Genomic DNA, 20,459 nt, shown 5'->3' with positions numbered 1-20,459 from the left:
CTATATTAAAAATCTTTGTCATTTTTTTTCCATTATAAGTTCCTTTGTCCACATTTATAATGGAAAGGACACATGTAAACTTGTCACACTGTAATTACACTCTTCTGCCAATGGAGGCATTCCTTCACCATTGCCACCATTGGCAGCAGCGTGTAATGACAGTGTGTCACGTTTACCTGGACATGGAAATATAAAAACAAGGACAGAGCGAATGACTTAAAAACATAGACTGAATTCACATGTCCATCCCTGGCCCTCTAACCCTGCCTCAGGAGACCACACTTGTTCTTGACTGCCTGTGTGCAACTTCACGGGCAGTCAGCTAGTATACTTCTAAATTCGCAGAGAGTAACGCATTATTTCCCCAGATCCACTCTTTGGTTCAGCACAAGGAAGGACATGAGAGCTTCTTGCTTCCTCCATCGTCCCTTAGCTGAAACCACAAGGCCAAAGTGTTCATGAAAAAGGAATGCTTGCTAATATTTAGCATAGTATGAGCTAAGATCGGTGTATTGTGCTACCCTGAGAGTTTAAAATGTCTGACGACCCATCTTGAAACGAATGAATTACAGAGCACAGGCCATGTGGGGTGTAACCAAAACACATGTCTGACCGTGTAGCCCTGTGTCTCCAGATACCTTTGGTTTTACTGGGTGCGACTTCAGGTGTTGGCGCCATCATTTTAAGATTAACTATAGTGAAGTCAACTGACCTGTTTCAGGGCCTGCTTGTGAAATAACAGGTTGTAACTTTGAATCTCGTCATGTTTTAAGCTTTATATTAGAAGATGGAGAAAGCTTTGGACAAGTAAGAGATCGAAGTTTCCTGCTGGATGATACCACACTGACCCTATCATTATGTCAACTCAAGAATGTAAGTGTTAAAATGTTCTTTCAAGGTGTTTGTTTGTAAATAATAGATTTTTTAAAATTGAATTCTACTGAAATGTACTCATTTACTCCTTGTATATCAGTTGATTAAAGCTAGAACTGAGATGAAGTAATGTACAGGAAACTTTCTGATAACCGGCACTGACGGGACCGAGCTGGTGCCATAACATCAAAAGTGCTGGACATACCAGAGTTAATGTTTAAACATACGGAACCGAGAAGCTCCGTGTGAATCAACAAACCCTGTTGCTTAGCAACGGCTTCAAAACAGTCAGCTGCAGCTGCAAGCGTCTGTAGCTGAAGCTGTTGCTATAGCTACAGACCTTGCAGTGCTTGACTGGGGGGGGAAAAAAAGCAACGAGAACTAAAAAACATATAGAAAACGGCTCCTGATTTTTGCCGTTAGATCGAGTATTCCGGACATATAACCTCCGGATAAACCAAAGTTTCCTGTATCAAGTAAAAAATTTTGTTACCACTGATTTACCAAGTGTTGCAGAGATGTTCAGTGTGTGCTAATGTCAGTGCTTAGATGAGACCTTACAATAAACTCCAGTTAATAGAATGACTGGTCCCTTTCTTTCACTGGTAGCTTTCGCATGGCTGCTGGTGTCAAGTTGGGTACAATTTATTCTCTTGATCAATACTTTAGTTTCAGTCCGATTTCTTTTTCAGATGTGATAATTGCTGTGGCTACCCCGAGAGCAAATATTGCTGGAAAACAAATGTCTTGGGTGGTGGAGTTGCATCGCAGTGTCCAAAGATGATGATCAGAATGTATTATAGCTTTAACTACTTTATGTTTCTGGTATTTTTATCATTTTCAAAAACACAAACAGAAGTAGAAAATGATGGGTGTTTTCCCGGGTCATTTAACGCAAATTGCTCAGTCCCGCGTGTCACTACACCGCATGCCTTTTCTTGTCTGAAAGGGGGCAGGTAATTGTCCCCAGCTGTTTGCCAATGGGGCTCTATATAACTGGCTATGAGGTGCAAGAATATGACCCGTAACTTCTGATCTTCCTCTCCCTGCAGCTTTAAGACCTGGCTGCCTTGAGCTTGTGTTCTTTCTGATTCATTAAATAGGAAACATTTATAGTACTGGGTGTCCTAGCACAGCCCCAAGCCACTAGCCCATCCTTTTGATAGGAGAATTGTTCCAGGTTGTGAGTAGATGGCTACGCAGTACGTTCCTTGGTTAGAAGCATTCTGTTGCTCATTTTAATGGATGGTTTCCATGGTCCTGATTTATTTCCTTAATGTTGCAGTGTTTGCTCAGTGGGACTAGTTGGATAAAGGTGCAGTCAGGCTAAGTCTGGAAAGAAAGAGCTTGCATTTATTTAGCGTCTCATCATGTTCGCAAGCGACCCAAACTGCTTCACTGCCAAAGGATTAATCTTGGCGCACAGTCACCGTCCTGGCGCACAGTCACCGTCCTGCACTGTTGCTATGCAGGCAAACATGGCACCCAGTCTGTGCATAGCAAGGTCCCACAAACAGCACTGAGGTAAATGATCTGCTTTTAATGTTGTAGACTGGAGGATGAATGTTGGCCAGGACACTAGGAGAATTCCCCTGCTCTTGTTTAAATAGTCCCATAGGATCTTTTGTATCCACCTGAACAGGTAGATGTGATCTTGATTTTATGCCTCATCTGAAAGATGGCACCTCTAACACTGCAACACTCCCTCTGTGCTATACTAAAATGTCAGATTAGATTATGTGCTCAAGCCCTCCAGTGGGGCTTGAACCCAGAACCTTTGGACTCGGGGGCGAGAATGCTATCACTGTGCTACTACACAAAGTCACTCTCTCCCATCGTCCCCATCTGTCCAGCTCTAGTGAATTAATTTTATGGTCCTCATCATTTTCAAATCAGAACCTCGTCCCACCCTACCTCAGCGATCTTGGTGTCAGCTGTGGCTCTGTGGGTAGCACCCTCGCCTCTAAGTCAGAGGGTTGTGGGTTCAAGCCACACTTCAGGGACTTGAGCACAAAAATCTACGCTGACAGTGCAGGGCAGTGCTGAGAGAGTGCTGCACTGCTGGAGGTGCCGTCTTTCGGATGAGACGTTAAACCGAGGCCCCATATGTTCTCTCAGGATGACGTAAAGGATTCCATGGCACTATTTTGAAGAAGAGCAGGGGGGTTATCCCTGGTGTCCTGGTCAATATTTATCCCTCAATCAACACCACTAAAACAGATTATCTGGCCATTATCACATTGCTGTTTGTGGGAGCTTGCTGTGCGCAAATTGGCTGCCGCGTTTCCCACATTACAACAGTGACTACACTTCAAAAGTACTTCATTGGCTGTAATGCACTTTGGGATGCCCGGTGGTTGTGAAAGGTGTTATGTAAATGCAAGTCTGTCTTTCTGTCTTTCTCTCTCTTTCTCTTTCTTTCTCTCTTTCTTTCTCTCTTTCTTTCTCTCTTTCTTTCTCTCTTTCTTTCTCTCTTTCTTTCTCTTTTTCTTTCTCTTTTTCTTTCTCTTTTTCTTTCTCTTTTTCTTTCTCTTTTTCTTTCTCTTTTTCTTTCTCTTTTTCTTTCTCTTTTTCTTTCTCTTTCTCTTTCTCTTTCTCTTTTTCTTTCTCTTTTTCTTTCTCTTTTTCTTTCTTTCTTTCTCTCTTTCTCCCTTTCTCTCTTTCTTTCTCTTTCTTTCCTCTCTTTCTCTCTCCCTTTCTCCCTTTCTTTCTCTCTTTCTCCCTTTCTCTCTTTCCTTCCCCCCCTTTTCCCTTCCTTCCTATATAAAAAAGGCTTTTACTAAATTTAATAGTCACAATCAAATGAAGATTCCTTGAGGATTGATTGCATGCAAGTAGCAAAGGCGATGGTGATTGAATGAGAGCGAGTGCTCTTTTTTGGACTATTTCAGGAGATGATAAAGGGGTTTCCACTGAAACAAAGTTGATGGTAATGGTTTGATAAATTAGATACAGTAAAACCCTTTGTTTCACATTCATGTCAGATGACAATCGGTAAATCTCATGCTCAGTGACCCCTGTTTATCATGAGTTTTGAGCAAAATACTCAAAGGCTCAACTTAAGAAAACAAAAATGTGTTTAATTTGATAAACTGAGTACTTGGCGCCTGCTCTTAATACCCACGTCATTTCCATAGCCGGTTCTGATCACACTCTTAATCACCAGATTGTCCACTCAAAATCCTGGCCAAGGAACCTCTCCCAGCTGAACGGTGCAACTCTAGAAGTCGGACCATCCATTGGTTTGCATATCAGGATAGCAATGGTATTTTGTATTTTCACAATATTAATGTAGTATTTTCATCTGTTTGTTTTCTAGAGATTGAAAGATGTTGCTGGAGAAGCGTTTTATCCTTTGCTGGAAGACGAGTGAGTAAATGTTTAGTCTGGTTAATTGGCACCTGGAGTGAGTTATAGAGGTGTGGTTTAGTCAGGGGGTTCAGGTGGTATCAGAAACACAGGAGCAAAGTGACATGAATCTTGTCATTCATGTGGAAATGACTTATGAAGTAATACTGGGCAGCCTGCTGGTGGCGCTGTCCAGGGAGAGTATAAATACTCAGGCGTGGGCCCAGCTTGCTCAGGACATTCTTTAACAGGAACTAGTGAAGAACATAACTAGATCTCCATGTTGAAAAACAGTTGATTAAAGCCTTGTTTAATACTCAGACCAAGTGCCTAGTAGTTTTCTTACGTCACAAAGCTCAGTCGTTTGGGGGGGGAATCTGTAACTCTCTCTCCCACAAGGTTGCAGATACTGGGTCAATAGATATGGAACATGAGATCGATAGATATGGAACAAAGGCGGGTAAATGAAGTTGTACAGATCAGCCGTGATCTAATTGAATGGTGGAACAGGCTCGAGGAGCTGAATTTCCTGCTCCTGTTCCTATGTTTTTATGTTTGCGAGTGTCCATTGAGTTGTTTTAACTCACTCTGATGTGCTTTTAAAAATAATAATTTTTATTATTCTGTTTTGTTCCCCACACACCACCCCCAACCACAGTTTGCTTTGCACTATCCATTCTTTCCCCAATTGAAAGGTGCATGTCATTGGCCCACATCTATATATATATAAAACAGTCTGTGTCTCTGTGTCTCTCTGTACAATCAAAAGTTATAGAGCGTACCTACACATATGTTATATCAAAAGAAAGCTTATCATTAGGGGACTCTCGTAGACGTATTTACTTTTTCGTCACACAAAAATTGTTATGACAATATACAAAAAAGGCTCAAAAATCCTACCTGTCATTAGCGTTGACTGACGTGCTGCTTCACCAATCCTACAGTTCACTCACCTGATGGTTGACCAATCAGTGCGTCACGGGCGGGTCCTAATCCTCCACTCTCCCTAAAGTTCGCCGCCATTTTTTCCATCCCCACAGGGGCAGCAGCACCAAAACAAACCCCCACATTCCGGCTCCCGCCCCGCCGGAGCGGCAGGTAAGTTGGGCTCACTCGGGCCGTGCCTCGCAACCGCTCGGCCCGACACACACACCGGTCGGGGGAGCGGCAGCGGCCGGCCGTCAGCCGTGCGATCCGCGGGGGAGCTCAGCTCGGGTCCGTCTCGGCCCGACAGCCCGGCCGCGCCTCAACCACTAGGCCCCGCACGGCCGCTATCACAACGGCACCGGGCCTCAGGTGCTAGGCAGGGAGAGGGGAGGGAGAGGGAGGGAGAGGACAGCATAGGGAGACGAGGAGAGGGACAGAGAGGGGGGACACACAGGGGCACGGAGACCGCGCGGCCCAAAATTGTATACTATAAAGCAACTTACATTTCCCCAGCAGGTCTGTCAGCAGCTGTAAAGAGAAAAATGCAGATTTGTTATTTAGGGCTGTTGCCAGTGTCCTGATAAAGGAGTTCAACCCCAAACATTAACCTGTCCTTTTGCTTTATTTTTCAAACAAAAAGCAAAATATTGCAGATGCTGGAAATCTGAAACAAAAACAGAAAATGCTGGAAACACTCAGCAGGCCAGGCAGCGTCTGCGGGGAGAGAAACAAACGGGGGGCTTTTAGAATAAAAGAGATTTGTTCCTTGGTGTCGGGGAAATCACCGTACAGCCATATTTGTGACATCCTGCCGTTTCGTTTCCAACACTCGATCGGTCAGAGGCTACAGCTGATCTCCTTTAGTTGGTTAAAGGTCACCCAGCTTTGCATCCCTTGTAAATGAGCAAATCCACGCGGGAAAACGCTATAACGTTGAGCAGGCTTGGAAGGTCGGGTTTTTTTTGCCAAATCTCGGCAGTATCCCGGAGCTGTAATATTTTCCATAACCTTACATATCTTGAGCTTTTGAGGCTGTGTCTTTCACATACGTTCAATTTTATTTTAAGCGCTTATTTTAACAGTTTAGGGTTAATATTATAACAACAGTGCTGCTATCAACATTTAAACAGCTTTATTGCAATAATAGCGTTTGGTTCAGGATCACTGTCGTAAACTGACAATTTACAATACTGGCGAGGTCAGGGGAATGTGAATTTCCCTGGACTCGCCCATCAATCGAAGAGAGAAGTGAAACATTGAAAGCCTTTTTTCTAAAAACATCTGATGAACCCGGAGTGATTGTCTTAAAATTCTGGGCGAATGATGGAGTCAGTGTGCATTAGACAGACAGTGCTGCTTGCCAGCTGTGATTTATTTTTCTTTCAAGTTACATCTGTTGCCTTAAGTTCTTTCCACCTTATCTCTGGACAGTGTGTATTTACAACTATATAGAAAGATGTTCTCAAGTATAAAAATACATCAAAACAGTTGAAAAAGCAGATTTATTTCACGTAAAATTTGAGTGCTATGTATTATAAAAAATGTGTGCTACGCATTTTGGTCGAGATTTAGGTGCTTTGGCTCGGGAATTTATAATATAAATATAAAGATCAGTATATCAATAGGGCATCAGGGCCAAATAGAATATGCCCCTGAATTCGCAAGAAATGAGAAAGGGAATAGATGGTGATCTGATTTCTAATGTGCAGGAGCTTTGACTGCACCAGTAATAAGTTCTAATTGTGTACAGATCAATATTGTACCATTTTGGACCCTGGATCCTTCATATGGATATTGATGCTTTGGAAAACATTTGTTTGGAGACCAGTGACCATCAATGTCCCCGCTAAGCTGCGCAGCGATCGGGCGGTCCCGTGCAGGCCGCTCGCCGGCTCTTAAATGGAAAAAACCATGCATGCACGGAAATTTGAATAGGCCGCGCAACCACTTAAGGGGACCCCCCATGAAAAAAATTAGAGGGAATATTGGTGACTAGGATGATGATTTGGAGCTCTGTTATGAAAAATCAAAAATATGATTCATAGTTATAATGGACTGTTTAAAAAATACTAAGAAGCAATCAGGCTATTGAAATGTAAATAACAGACATCCATTTGTGGAGCATCTTTAATGAGCACAAGTGCCTGGACTCGCCTCCTTGATTTTTTTTTTGGCAGTTTAGTGACATTGGGGGGAAAATTCAGTTGGTAGCGCCAACCGTTAGCGCCTTAAGAGGGCGCTAAGTGGGGCGCAAACCAACTAGCGCCTGGGCGCGGCACTGCCCACTCCTCCCGCCAAATTCAGCGGGAGGTTAGTGGTGGCGCTAACCGTTAGCGCTGCACCAGTGGCGATGATGTCATTGGTGTGCGCAGCGCCCCGCTCACGCCCCGGCCGCGATCTTCGGGAGCGCCCCCTGATTTACCGCTGGACGCTATGTCCGACAGGGTCAGGGTGTCGTGCCTGCGGCCAGGGAGGCGCAAATTAAAGGCGAGGTGCGTGGTGGCCATTTTTGTTGTTGGCCGCTTGCCAGCACCTGCCTGCGCTCCCGCCTCCGGAACTCCCCCCCACCCCCCCCCCCCCCCAACTTCTCTTGGGTGCCGGGCTCTTTTGCCTGCACTCCCGATCCCCGGGGGCCCAGCTGGGCCCCAGATCGCGCTGCACATGAAGGGGAGGAAGGCCTGCAATACCGCAGTGCGACGTGCCACAGCGTGTGGCGCTGCAGCACGTAACGCCACAATATTCACTCGCAGTGCCCCAAGAGGGAGGCGGGGCGTCTCCAGTAGCGCCCCGCTTCCCTTTGAGGCGCAACCGACCAATTTCTGGCGCGGGGGCGCTAATTTTTCCGGGGGCGAAGTTAGCGCCCCAAACGGGGCTATACTGAATTTCTCCCCCATTATCTTTAGGCGTGCAGAGGATAAACAAATGACTAAAGAAAATAAGGCAACTTTTGTTGGTATAGTTCTCTTTGAATGGAGTTTATTGTCCAACATGTGCCAATGTCTGCGTCCTTCCCAATTCTTTCAATTTGATTTGAATGTGTGGAGATTATTCAGTTGTGGTCATTTGTCGCCTTCAGTCAAAAAGGTGATCGTGTGACTTCAAACAAAAATATGTAATTCCTGTCCCAGTGATGTTTCCTCATTGGATAACAGGCTTGTGCTAAGGTATGTGTAAGATCAGCTCCATTCAAGGAATGAAGATAATACTGTGGGTCTTACTGATGTTTTTTTTATTCGTTCCTGGGATGAGGGCATCGCTGGCAAGACCAGCATTTATTGCCCATCCCTAATTGCCCTGGAGAAGGTGGTGGTGAGCCGCCGCCTTGAATCGCTGCAGTTCTTGTGGTAAAGGTGCTTTCACAGTGCTGTTCAAGAGGGGGTTCCAGGATTTTGACCCAGCGACGATGAAGGAACGGCGATATATTTCCAAGTCGGGATGGTGTGTGACTTGGAGGGGAACGTGCAGGTAATGGTGTTCCCATGCGCCTGCTGCCCTTGTCCTTCTAGGTGGAAGAGGTCGCCGGTTTGGGAGGTGCTGCTGAAGAAGCCTTGGCGAGTTGCTGCAGTGCATCTTGTAGATGGTACGCACTGCAGCCAAGGTGTGCCGGTGGTGGAGGGAGTGGATGTTTAAGGTGGTGGATGGGGTGCCAATCAAGCGGGCTGCTTTGTCCTGGATGGTGTCGAGCTTCTTGAGTGTTGTTGGAGCTGCACTCACCCAGGCAAGTGGAGAGTATTCCATCACATGCCTGACTTGTGCCTTGTAGATGGCGGAAAGGCTTTGGGGAGTCAGGAGGTGAGACACGTGCTGCAGAATACCCAGCCTCTGACCTGCTCTTGTAACCACAGTATTTATGTAGGTGGCCCAGTTCAGTTTCTGGTCAATGATGACCCCCCAGGATGTTGATGGTGGGGGATTCGGCGATGATAATGCTGTTGAATGTCAAAGGGTGGTGATTGGACTCTCGCTTGTTGGAGATAGTCATTGCCTGGCACTTTTGTGGCGCGAATGTTACTTGCCAATTATAAGCCCAAGCCTGAATGTCATCCAGGCCTTGCTGCATTCGGGCATGGACTGCTTCATTATCTGAGGAGTTGCGAATGGAACTCAACACTGTGCAGTCATCAGCGAACATCCCCATTTCTGACCTTATGATGGAAGGAAGGTCATTGATGAAGCAGCTGAAGCTGGTTGGGCCTAGGACACTGCCCTGAGGAACTCAGCAGTGATGTCCTGGGGCTGAGATGATTGACCTCCAACCACCTCAACCATCTTCCTTTGTGTTAGGTATGACTCTAGCCAGTGGAGAGTTTCCCCTCCGATTCCCATTGACTTCAGTTTTACTAGAGCTCCTTAATGCCAGACTCAGTCAAATGCTGCTTTGATGTCAAGGGCAGTCACTCTCACCTCACCTCTGGAATTCAGCTCTTTTGTCCGTGTTTGGACCAAGGCTGTAATGAGGTCTGGAGCCGGATGGTCCTGGCGGAACCCAAACTGAGCATCGGTGAGCAGGTTATTGGTGAGTAAATGCTGCTTGATAGTACTGTCGACGACACCTTTCATCACTTTGCTGATGATTGAGAGTAGACTGATGTGGTGGTAATTGGCCAGATTGGATTTGTCCTGCTTTTTGTGGAAAGGACATACCTGGGCAGTTTTCCACATTGCCGGGCAGATGCCAGTGTTGTAGCTGTACTGGAACAGCTTGGCTAGAGGTGCGGCTGGTTTTGGAGCACATGTCTTCAGCACGACAGCCGGGATGTTGTCAGGACCCACAGCCTTTGCTGTATTCAGTGCGCTCAGCTGTTTCTTGATATCACGTGGAGTGAATCGAATTGACTGAAGACTGGCTTCTGTGATGGTGGGGACATCAAGAAGAGGCCGATGTGGATCATCCACTCGGCATTCCTGGCTGAAGATGGTTGCAAACACTTCAGCCTTGTCTTTTGCACTCGCATGCTGGGCTCCACCATCATTGCGGATGGGGATATTCCTGGAGCCTCCTCCTCCCGTTAGTTGTTTAATTGTCCACCACCATTCACGACTGGATGTGGCAGAACTGCAGAGCTTTGATCTGATCCATTAATTGTGGGATCGCTTAACTCTGTCTATAGCATGCTGCTTCTGTTGTTTAGCATGTATGTAGTCCTGTGTTGTAGCTTCCCCTCATTTTTAGGTACTCCCGGCATGCTCTTCTGAACTCCTCATTGGACCAGGGTTGGTCCCCTGGCTTGATGGTAATGGTAGAGTGAGGGATACGTCGGGCCAGGAGGTTACAGATTGTGGTGGAATACAATTCTGCTGCTGCTGATGGCCTGCAGCGTCTCATGGATGCCCAGTTTTGCGCTTCCAGATCTGTTCTGAATCTATCCCATTTAACACGGTAGTAGTGCCACACAGCAAGATGGAGGGTGTCCTCAGTGTGAAGACGAGATTTCATCTCCACAAGGACTGTTCGGTGGTCACTACTACCAATGATGTCATGGACAGATGCATCTGCGACAGGTAGATTGGTGAGGACGAGGTCAAGTAGGTTTTTCCCCTCGTGTTGGTTCTCTCACCACCTGCCGCAGTCCTAGTCTGGCAGCTATCCTTCAGGACTCGGCCAGCTCGGTCAGTAGTGGTGCTACTGAGCCACTCTTGGTGATGGACATTGAAGTTCCCCACCCAGAGTACATTCTGTGCCCTTGCTACTCTCGGTGCTTCTTCCAAGTGGTGTTCAACGTGGCGGAGTACTGATTCATCAGCTGAGGGAGGGTGGTAGGTAATCAGCAGGAAGTTTCCTTGCCCATGCTTGACCTGAAGCCATGAGACTTCATGGGGTCCGGAGTCAATGTTGTGGACTCCCAGCGCCACTCCCTCCCGTCTGTACCACTGTGCCGCCACCTCTGGTGGGTCTGTCCTGCTGGTGGGGCAGGACATACCCAGGGATTGTGATGGAGGAACCTGGGACATTGGCTGAAAGGGATGATTTTGTGAGTATGACTATGTCAGGCTGTTGCTTGACTAGTCTGTGGGACAGCTCTCCCAATTTTGGCACAAGTGCCCAGATGTTAGTGAGGAGGACGTTGCAGGGTTGACTGGGCTGGGTGTGCCGTTGTCATGTCTGAAGCCGATGCCGGGTGGTCCATCTGGTTTTATTCTTTTTTGTAGCGGTTGTGTACAATTGATGATGTTTTTAGTAGCACTATTCACACTGAATAATGTACAGTAGAACTGGGCCATTCTGTACTAAAAGTATGATTTTGCTATCGATACACCTTCTCTCCCGATACTTCCACTGGCTCTATGTTGTCAGATTGCTTTGCCAACATCCAGTCTTGGATGAGCCACAATTTCCTCCAGTAAAACATTGAGATGATGTATGACTGAAGGTATTGCTACAAACCCACACCATTGATTGCATTCCTTTTCCCGCAGCATTCGTAACAAGATAGATGAGTTGATGGCACAAATAGATACAAATGGGTATGATCTGATCGCCATTACAGAGACGTGGTTGCAAGGTGACCAGGGCTGGAAACTGAATATTCCAGGGTATTTGACAATTTGGCAGGATAGACAGAAAGGAAAGGGAGGTGGGGTGGCTTTGTTGGTAAAGGATGGGATCAGTGCAGTGGTGAGAAGTGATATTGGCTCAGAAGATCAAGATGTAGAATCGGTTTGGGTGGAGATAAAAAATAATAAAGGGAAAAAGTCTCTGGTGGGCGTAGTCTATAGGCCCCCGAACAGTAGCAATACTGTTGGACAGAGTATAAATCAACAAATAATGGAGGCCTGTAAAAAAGGTACGGTAATAATCATGGGTGATTTTAATCTCCATAATGATTGGACAAATCAAATTGGCCATTGTAGCCTTGGGGAGGAGTTCATAGTGTTTCCGGGATGGCTTCCTAGAACAGTATGTAATGGAACCAACCAGGGAGCAGGCTATCGTGGATCTGGTACTGTGTAATGAGACAGAATTAATAAGTGATCTCATAGTAAAGGATCCTCAAGGAAAGAGTGATCATAACATGGTTGAATTTCAAATTCAGTTGGAGGGTGAGAAAGTTGTATCTCAAACCAGTGTCCTGATCTTAAACAAAGGCAATTACAATGGCATGAGGGCAGAACTGGCTAAAGTGGACTGGAAAAATAAATTAAAAGGTAAGACAGTTGAAATGCAGTGCTAACTGATGGTATCAAATTGAAAATGAAGGCATACAGTGTTGCCAAGATTGGTGGGAGGCCAGAGGATTGGAAAAATTTTAAAAACCAACAAAGGATGACTTAAAAAAAAAAGAGAAAAGATGAATTATGAGGGTAAACTGGCAAGAAATATTAAAACAGAAAGTAAGAGCTTCTACAAGTATATAAAAAGGAAGAGAGTAGCTAAAGTAAACGTTGGTCCCTTAGAGGATGAGAATGGGGAACGGGGAAATGGCAGAGACTCTGAACAAATATTTTGTATCTGTCTTCACGGTAGAAGACACTAACAACATCCCAATAATGGACAATCAAGGGGCCACAGGGAGGGGGGAACTAATGACAATCATTATCACTAAGGGAATAGTACTTAGTAAAATAATGGGACTAAAAGACAAGTCCCCTGGACCAGATGGCCTGCATCCCCAGGGTCTTAAAAGAAGTGGCTGCAGAGATTGTGGATGCATTGGTTGCAATACCAAAATTCCCTGGACTCTGGAGAGATCCCAGCGGATTGGAAAACCGCAAATGTAACACCCATATTTAAGAAAGGAGGGAGACAGAAAGCAGGAAACTATAGACCAGTTAGCCTAACATCTGTCGTTGGGTAAATGCTGGAGTCCTTCATTAAGGAAGCAGTAGCAGAGCATTTGGAAAATCTTAATGCAGTCAAGCAGAGTCAGCATGGTTTTATGAAAGAGAAATCATGTTTAACAAATTTGCTGGTGTTCTTTGAGGAGGTAACGAGCAGGGTGGATAAGGGTGAGCCAGTGGATGTGGTGTATTTGGATTTCCAGAAGACATTGGATAAGGTGCCACACAAAAGGTTACTGCATAAGATAAGAGCTCATGGAGTTGGGGGTAATATATTAGCATGGATAGAGAATTGGCTAACTAACAGAAAACAGAGAGTCAGGATAAATGGGTCATTTTCCGGTTGGCAAACGGTAACTAGTGGGGTGCCACAGGGATCAGTGCTGGGGCCTCAACTATTTACAATCTACATTTGGATGAAGGGACCGAGTGTAATGTAGCCAAGTTTGCGGATGATAGAAAGATGGGTGGGAAAGCAAGTTGTGCAGAGGACTCAAATAATCTGCAAAGGGATATTGACAGGCTAAGTGAGTAGACAAACATTTGGTAGATGGAGAATAATGCGAGAGAGTGTGAGGTTATCCACTTTGGCAGGAAAAATAAAAAAGCTAATTATTATTTAAATGGAGACAGATAACAAAATGCTACAGTTCAGAGGGACCTGGGGGTCTTTGTGCATGAAACACAAAAAGTTAGCATGCAGGTGCAGCAAGTAATCAAAAAGGCAAATGGAATGTTGGCCTTTATTGCAAGGGGAGTATAAAAGCAGGGAAGTCCTGCTACAACTGTACAGGGTATTGGTGAGACCACACCTTGAATACTGCGTACAGTTTTGGTCTCCTTATTTAAGGAAGGATATATTTGCATTGGAGGCAGTTCAGAGACGATTCACTAGGTTAATTCCAGAGATGAGAGGGTTGACTTATGAAGAAAGGTTGAGCAGGTTGGGCCTATACTCATTGGAATTTAGAAGAATGAGAGGTGATCTTATTGAAACATAAGATACTGAGGGAGCTCGACAAGGTAGGTGCAGACAAGATGTTTCCCCTCGTGGGGAAATCTAGAACTCGGGGGCACAGTTTTAGAATAAAGGGTCTCCCTTTTAGAACTGAGATGAGGAGGAATTTCTTCTCTCAGAGTGTCATAAATCTGTGGAATTCTCTGCCCCAGAGAGCCGTAGAGGCTGGGTCATTAAATACATTTAAGGTGGAGATAGACAGATTTTTGCAAGATAAGGGAGTGAAGGGTTATGGGGAGTGGGCAGGGAAGTGGTTTTGAGCCCAAGATCAGCCATGATCTTATTGAATGGCGGAGCAGGCTCGAGGGGTCAAGTGGCCTATTCCTGCTCCTATTTCTTATGTTTCCTGGCCACTGTCTCTGGTTGAACCAGAATGTTCACAACCTCAGCATCCTATTTCACCCCGACCCCATATCTTCTCCATCACAAAGATTGCCTACTTCCACCTCTGACATCATCCGTTCCGCTCTTGCCTCAATGCATCTAATGCTGGAACCCACATCCAAACGTTTGTCACCTCCAGGCCCAACCATTCCAATACTCTCCTGGGCAGCCTCCTCTCCTCCGTGTTCAGTAAACATCCGCTCATCCAAAACTCTGCTACCCATATCCTATCCCCTCCGCCTCTCCACCTCTTTCTAAAAACCCCTCCACCTTTACCAAGCTTTTGATTACCCCTCCCAATATCTCTTTCTTTAGCTCTATATCATGTTTATTTTGATTACGCCTTTGTGAACAGTCTTGGGACATTTTTCTACATTATACAGTAGACAGCATATAAATGAAAGTTATTCTTGAGTACTAAACTGAGTTTTCAGAGGGCAAAGGAAATGCTGCCTTTAACAAAGTAAAAATGAGAGATTCAGGATTTTAATTTAAAATTTTGCAATTAAGGCTTTTGTTAATATTTTCAATTACTGAAATGTAGTGAGAACTGAAATCTTAAGTAACACATGTTGAAAATCACAAGCCATTTTTACTTAAAATCGCGCTGGCCAGTCTGGGAAACCGCAGCCAATATTCATGCTGCTAATATCGACCTGCTATCCAGATGGACGGAATCGTGGGACAATATGCAACGTAAAAAAACCAACACCTCATCACTGACCCAACAGCAGAGGTCCCTGGCTCCGACCTCCCTCGAAGACGGTGGACGACGCTCAACCCAATCCGCACAGGACACGGACGATGCGGTCACCCGCTCCACAAGTGGAAGATGAGGGACGACCCGAAGTGCGACTGTGGCCATGAGTCCCAGACCATGGACCACATCACATCAACCTGCCCACTAAGATCTGTGGCGGGAGGCACCTCATTGCTCCACTCGGCATCTCGGGAGGCCGTCGAATCGATGGCCAAACTAGACAGCCCATTATACGAAACAGCAACAATAACTTAGCTGTACATTTCAAACCCTGCTTGTTTCGGCATAATGTGTAACTACCAAAATGCAAAGGCTTTTGAGAAAAATAAGCATCTCTACATTAATATTCTGTTGCCGATGTCACACACATGCTGTAATTAGTTTTTAGCAGACGGTGACCATGCTAGAGAAAAATGAAATAACGAAATATTTGTTCTCCAGCAAGAATCTCTAAATCAGTAATGTCCAAGCTTTATGTCTTCGGCTGCGTAGGAACATACCATGGATAGTCGCAGGCCCATAGCTATAAAGTTTGAAATGTTCCCATTAATTTGTATTTAACTCAATCCGTTGACACTAACTGATCTTGATGATCTGATTTAGCATTTATCCAGCAGTGAGGCAATAGTGCTGAGTAGCTCTTTGCGAGCCTAAAGGCCCACAAAATTCAAGTGGGACAAACCAGAAACATGAGTGCAAATAGTTGCTTGGACATCACAGACCAGATTTTCAAAACTAGTGGACCATGCATGATGCATCTTGGACAGCCTTGCTCTAAATAAACTCAAACTGTAGCCATTTTTCATTGAAGTTTTAGCTTTGTCCTAGTCAGATTAGCTGTACTATTACATAGAATTTACATCTCAGAAACAGGCCATTCGACCCAACTGGTCTATGCCGGCGTTTATGCTCCACTCGAGCCTCCTCCCACCCTATTACAGGGCATTTGTTACTCTAATGTATAATATCGGGTTTTTTTCAATTCATTTTCTAGGCAGTCAACTATATCGCCTTCCAACAGCAGCCACGAGCTGTCTGCAGCAGCCACGCTGCCCCTTATTATAAGAGAGAAAGATATTGAATACCAGCTGCACCGAATCATACTCTTCGACAGGCTGCTGAAGGTGAGAGTCAAGCGTTGTAAGCAATTCAGGGCCAAAGTGGAATCTTTAGCCAAATTAAATCTGATGTATTTACATTGTCATGTAATCTATGGTAGAAAGGGAGCTGCGTTTGTCCTCTTTGCTGATCTCTTTCAGGCCATTTCTTCTTCTTAGGCAGTCCCTCAGAACCGAGGATGACTTGCTTCCACACTAAAAATGAGTTCGCAGGTGACTGATGAGTCCAATGCGGGACCTACAGTCCCTGTCACAGGTGGGGCAGATGGTGGTTGAAGGGGCCAGTGGGTGGGGTGCTTGGGTTGACGTGCGCTGCTTGCTCCCGGTGAAGAGACTCGAGGTGTTCGGCACCTTCCCGGATGCTTCTCCTCCACTTTCTGCGGTCTTGGGCCAGGGATTCCCAGGTGTCGGTGGGGATGTTACACTTTTTCAAGGAGGCTCCTGCAGCTCAGGATGGGGTGGGACGTTACGCATGCTCCCAGTCTGTTGTTCCCCCCCCCCCCCCCCCCCCCTTGTCCAGATGAGAGGATGGGGCTTGGCATGCCACCAACAGATTAGGTGGTAATTTATCTCATTACTGTTTGTGTGTAAATTAGCCACCCCATTTGCTACATAACAACAGTGGATACTCTTCAGAAGTAATTCTTTGGCTTTAAAGCACTTTGGGATGCCCTGAGGATGTGAAAGGTGCTATATAAATGCAAGTTCTAGCTTTCTTTATTTCTCAACATCACCAAATAAGATTATCTGGTAATTGTGACGACACTTCAATAATTAATTCATTGTTATGAGGTGCTTTGGATTTAATACTACATAAATGCAAGTCTTTTTTTCTGTCTGCCAACATTTCTCTGAAACCAATCTGCAGAAATGACCTGTGATGTGGCTCACTGTGGTCCACACATTTCTTCCCCCCCCACCCTCACCACTAATGCTGTGGAACAACCGTCTGGTATCCGCTTGACTTCTAATGAAAACATGCTGGAGATTGTGAAAGACAGTGGGTGTGAACGGCAATGGAATTTCAACGCAGACTACATCCTGCTCACTCCAGCTCGATTTTTATGTTGGAAGTTTACAACCTGAAATCTAGATGAGCAAATAAAAAGAGAGAAGACAGCAAATCCTAAAACGTTAAAGAAAAATGGGGCCGAGAGTGAGATTGGGACACTGGCCCAGCTGATGAGTTTCATTATCTTTTATTTCCTTTTCTTCAGGCGTACCCGTACAAAAAGAATCAAATTTGGAAAGAGGCGAGGGTGGACATTCCTCCACTAGTGAGAGGTTTGACCTGGGCCGCACTGCTTGGAGTGGAGGTAAGAGCAAATTGCTTAAGAAGTTTTTTTTTTTTAAATGTTTCATTCCTCTAATCCATGCTGAATCAGGAATCTGCCCAGTTCCCGTCTGGATTCTTCAGTATTTGCAGCAGCTCGTGAAGTGGCACGGGGAGCCAATAAATTGCATTGGCACATAAGGAAAGGAAACTTACTTCATTGCGTTACAGTTAGTCCTGTGACTGGCTGAAGATTCATTAATCTTGCTTGTAGTTCCAAAGAAATCCTATTTTACATAATTACATACCAAAATTCAAAAAAAAATTTCAACAAAGGTTGAAATTAAATCTTTTTTTAGCCGCTAAAGTGGTTACACATGTCCATTTCGTTGCTTGCTCATCCATCTCCTATGACATTACACACGGGGAGTCCAGATCCAGTGTAGTCTTCCTGTGAAGCAGGATTGGAGGCCAGGGAGAATTGGACCAGGATGTGCACAGGTAACTGAGTCCCCATTTTAAAATCATGCATTCTGCCCTTATTTTTATGCAATACTTTTATTTGATATAATTTATCGTTAAATAGCAAAACTTGAGAAATTTGGGAATCATAGGAATTCATAATGGAAAAAAGTTGACAGGAAGTGCATGCAGGTATGAGATTTTTAATATATAGATAACTTTTCAATCTCCTATAAAGTCGCAATTGCTTATTGAAACATATAAGATTCTGAAGGGGATTGACACCCTGAGATGTTGTTTCCCCTGGATGGAGAGCCTAGAACTAGGGGTCACAGTCTCAGGATAAGGGGTCGGCCATTTAAGACTGAGATGAGGAGGAATTTCTTCACTCAGAGGGTTGTGAATCTTTGGAATTCTCTACCCCAAAGGGCTGTGGACGCTCAGTCGCTGAGTATATTCAAGACTCGGATAGGTAGATTTTTGGACTCTTAAGAGGAATCAGGGGATATGAAGATCAGGCAGGAAAGTGGAGATGAGGTCAAAGATCAGCCATGATCTTCTTGAATAGCAGAGCAGGCTCGAGGGGCCGAATGGCCGACTCCTGCTCCTATTTCTTATGTTCTTATGTAATTGAGAAGCATTAGTGTCTGCTCGTTTAAAAAATTACAATTGTTGCTGAGGTTTTTTTGTTGAATGTCTGAGTTGCGATCTACGAGTCGTGCAGTGCTTCTAATTGCATATAATTTGACCTGGACAAAGCCCCATTATTACATTCAGTAGCACACAGGCAGACTTGTATTAGTAAATGAAGTTTGAATTAACTTTCTTCAAAACACTCACCACTAGTACTCCGTCTCAATCCTTGACAATATCTCTCTCTCACTCATATTATAGAAGCTTTACATGATCACATTCTCTGGCCATCGCACTTCAGACATCACAGTCTAACACAAATTTCTGTGTCACTTTTGGGGGGGGAAAGCATAAGGAACCAGAGGAAATCATTTGGGTTGTATAAATTCTCCAGCAATAGAAAATATTACAGCCATAATGTCTGCAGCTTCTTCGTTGACTCACCCGTTGTCGACTAATCAATTAAACTTTGTAGCTTTAAAGTGACACACACCAACACGCAGCAGATTGATATATCGTGTTTTATATAGTGTAGTATTCCTCCCCTTATAAAGCAATGTATCCTGTGGCCTGGAATTCTACACATGCCAAACTGGGAAACGAGCAACAGCTGAGCAACCGCTCCAAAAAAAGCTGACAACTCAAAAACAGAGCCTGAATATCGAACGATGACATGCAGTTACACTGAAAGTGTTGTGAGGCACAGGCTTGTCATCACTTACATTGCAGGTATGGCTACCCTTCCACCACCTAGGGGGTACCATAGCATAGTGGTTATGTTACTGAACAAGTAATTCAGAGGCCCGAACTAACAATCTGGAGACATGAGTTCAAATCCTACGGCAGCTAATTAAATAAAAATCTGGAATAAAAAGATACTATCAGTAATAGTGACCATGAAACTACCAGATTGTCTTCAAACCCCATCTGGTTCACTAATGTCCTTTAGGAAAGGAAATCTGCCGTCTTTACCCAGTCTGGCCTATATGTGACTCCAGACTTTTAACTGCCCTCTGAAATGGCCTAGCAAGCCGCTATTCAAGAAGGCGGCTCACAACCACCTTCTCGAGAGCAACTGGGGATGGGCAATGAATGCTAGCCTTGCTGGCGAAGCCCACATCCTGTGAATGAATACAAAAAAAACTTGTTGCTTTAAAGTTGTTTGTATGGATGTCGCGGTGACATCCAGGCACTCTTTCCCGCCTTCCCTCCAATTCACTGAGGCGCTTTAATTTCCCCAGTTCTCTCTCACATTCCTCTCGGTGTGTTTACCAACTAAAGTATCAAGCAAGTTCTGCAGTTTGATTTCTCAATCCACAAAATGTGCACATAAAAGAAACAAACATTTTGACGAGACCTATAATTTGTTTTAAACCGAATGCAATAATTATCTTGGAGATTCCAAGTTGCTTGGACCAGAGAAATTAAATGCCAATTGACAAAGTATAAAACAAAGCAGAGGTTCTACAGACCTCACAGAACAATACACTATTAGTTAGACACGATATACAGCAGGGTTTTAACGGTTTAGGAGACTCTGTGTCCCATTAACAGACAGTAGGAATGCAGTGGCTTCCATACAATGTCAACTGTTATTGTCGCTCTCCTTTCTGGGTCCATTCTTTTCCCACATTCTTATTCATATATGCACCCACCTTAGTTGTAAAATCAACCAATGTCATTTCTTTTTTGCAATATTAATATTGCTGTGTCCTAACTCGCACCAAGTCCCGCTCATCCATCACCCCTGTGCTCGCCGACCTGCATTGGCTCCCGGTTAAGCAACGCCTCGATTTTAAAATTCTCATCCTTGTTTTCAAATCCCTCCTAGACCTCACCTCTGCTTAACTCTGTAATATCCTCCAGCCCTACATCCCCCGAGAT

General features: G+C 44.8%; 1 protein-coding gene across 7 annotated transcripts in view; it reads left to right on the top strand.

The window, feature by feature from the left end:
• tbck (TBC1 domain containing kinase) overlaps positions 1 to 20,459 on the top strand; it is a 223,106-nt gene that overhangs the window by 52,052 nt on the left and 150,595 nt on the right. For all 7 annotated transcript variants that reach the window (XM_086006990.1, XM_086006962.1, XM_086006942.1 and 4 more), the window contains exons 12-15: positions 774 to 873; positions 4,193 to 4,242; positions 16,084 to 16,213; positions 17,425 to 17,523. In XM_086006990.1, the coding sequence (XP_085863116.1) occupies positions 774 to 873; positions 4,193 to 4,242; positions 16,084 to 16,213; positions 17,425 to 17,523 (379 nt within the window). The remainder of the gene's footprint in view (positions 1 to 773; positions 874 to 4,192; positions 4,243 to 16,083; positions 16,214 to 17,424; positions 17,524 to 20,459) is intronic.

This window comes from Somniosus microcephalus, chromosome 2 (assembly GCF_052327205.1).
Source record: "Somniosus microcephalus isolate GS21.2 chromosome 2, FLI_Smic_1.0, whole genome shotgun sequence".
Taxonomy (NCBI): Eukaryota; Metazoa; Chordata; class Chondrichthyes; order Squaliformes; family Somniosidae; genus Somniosus; species Somniosus microcephalus.
This window is presented reverse-complemented; position numbering and strand designations above follow the sequence as displayed.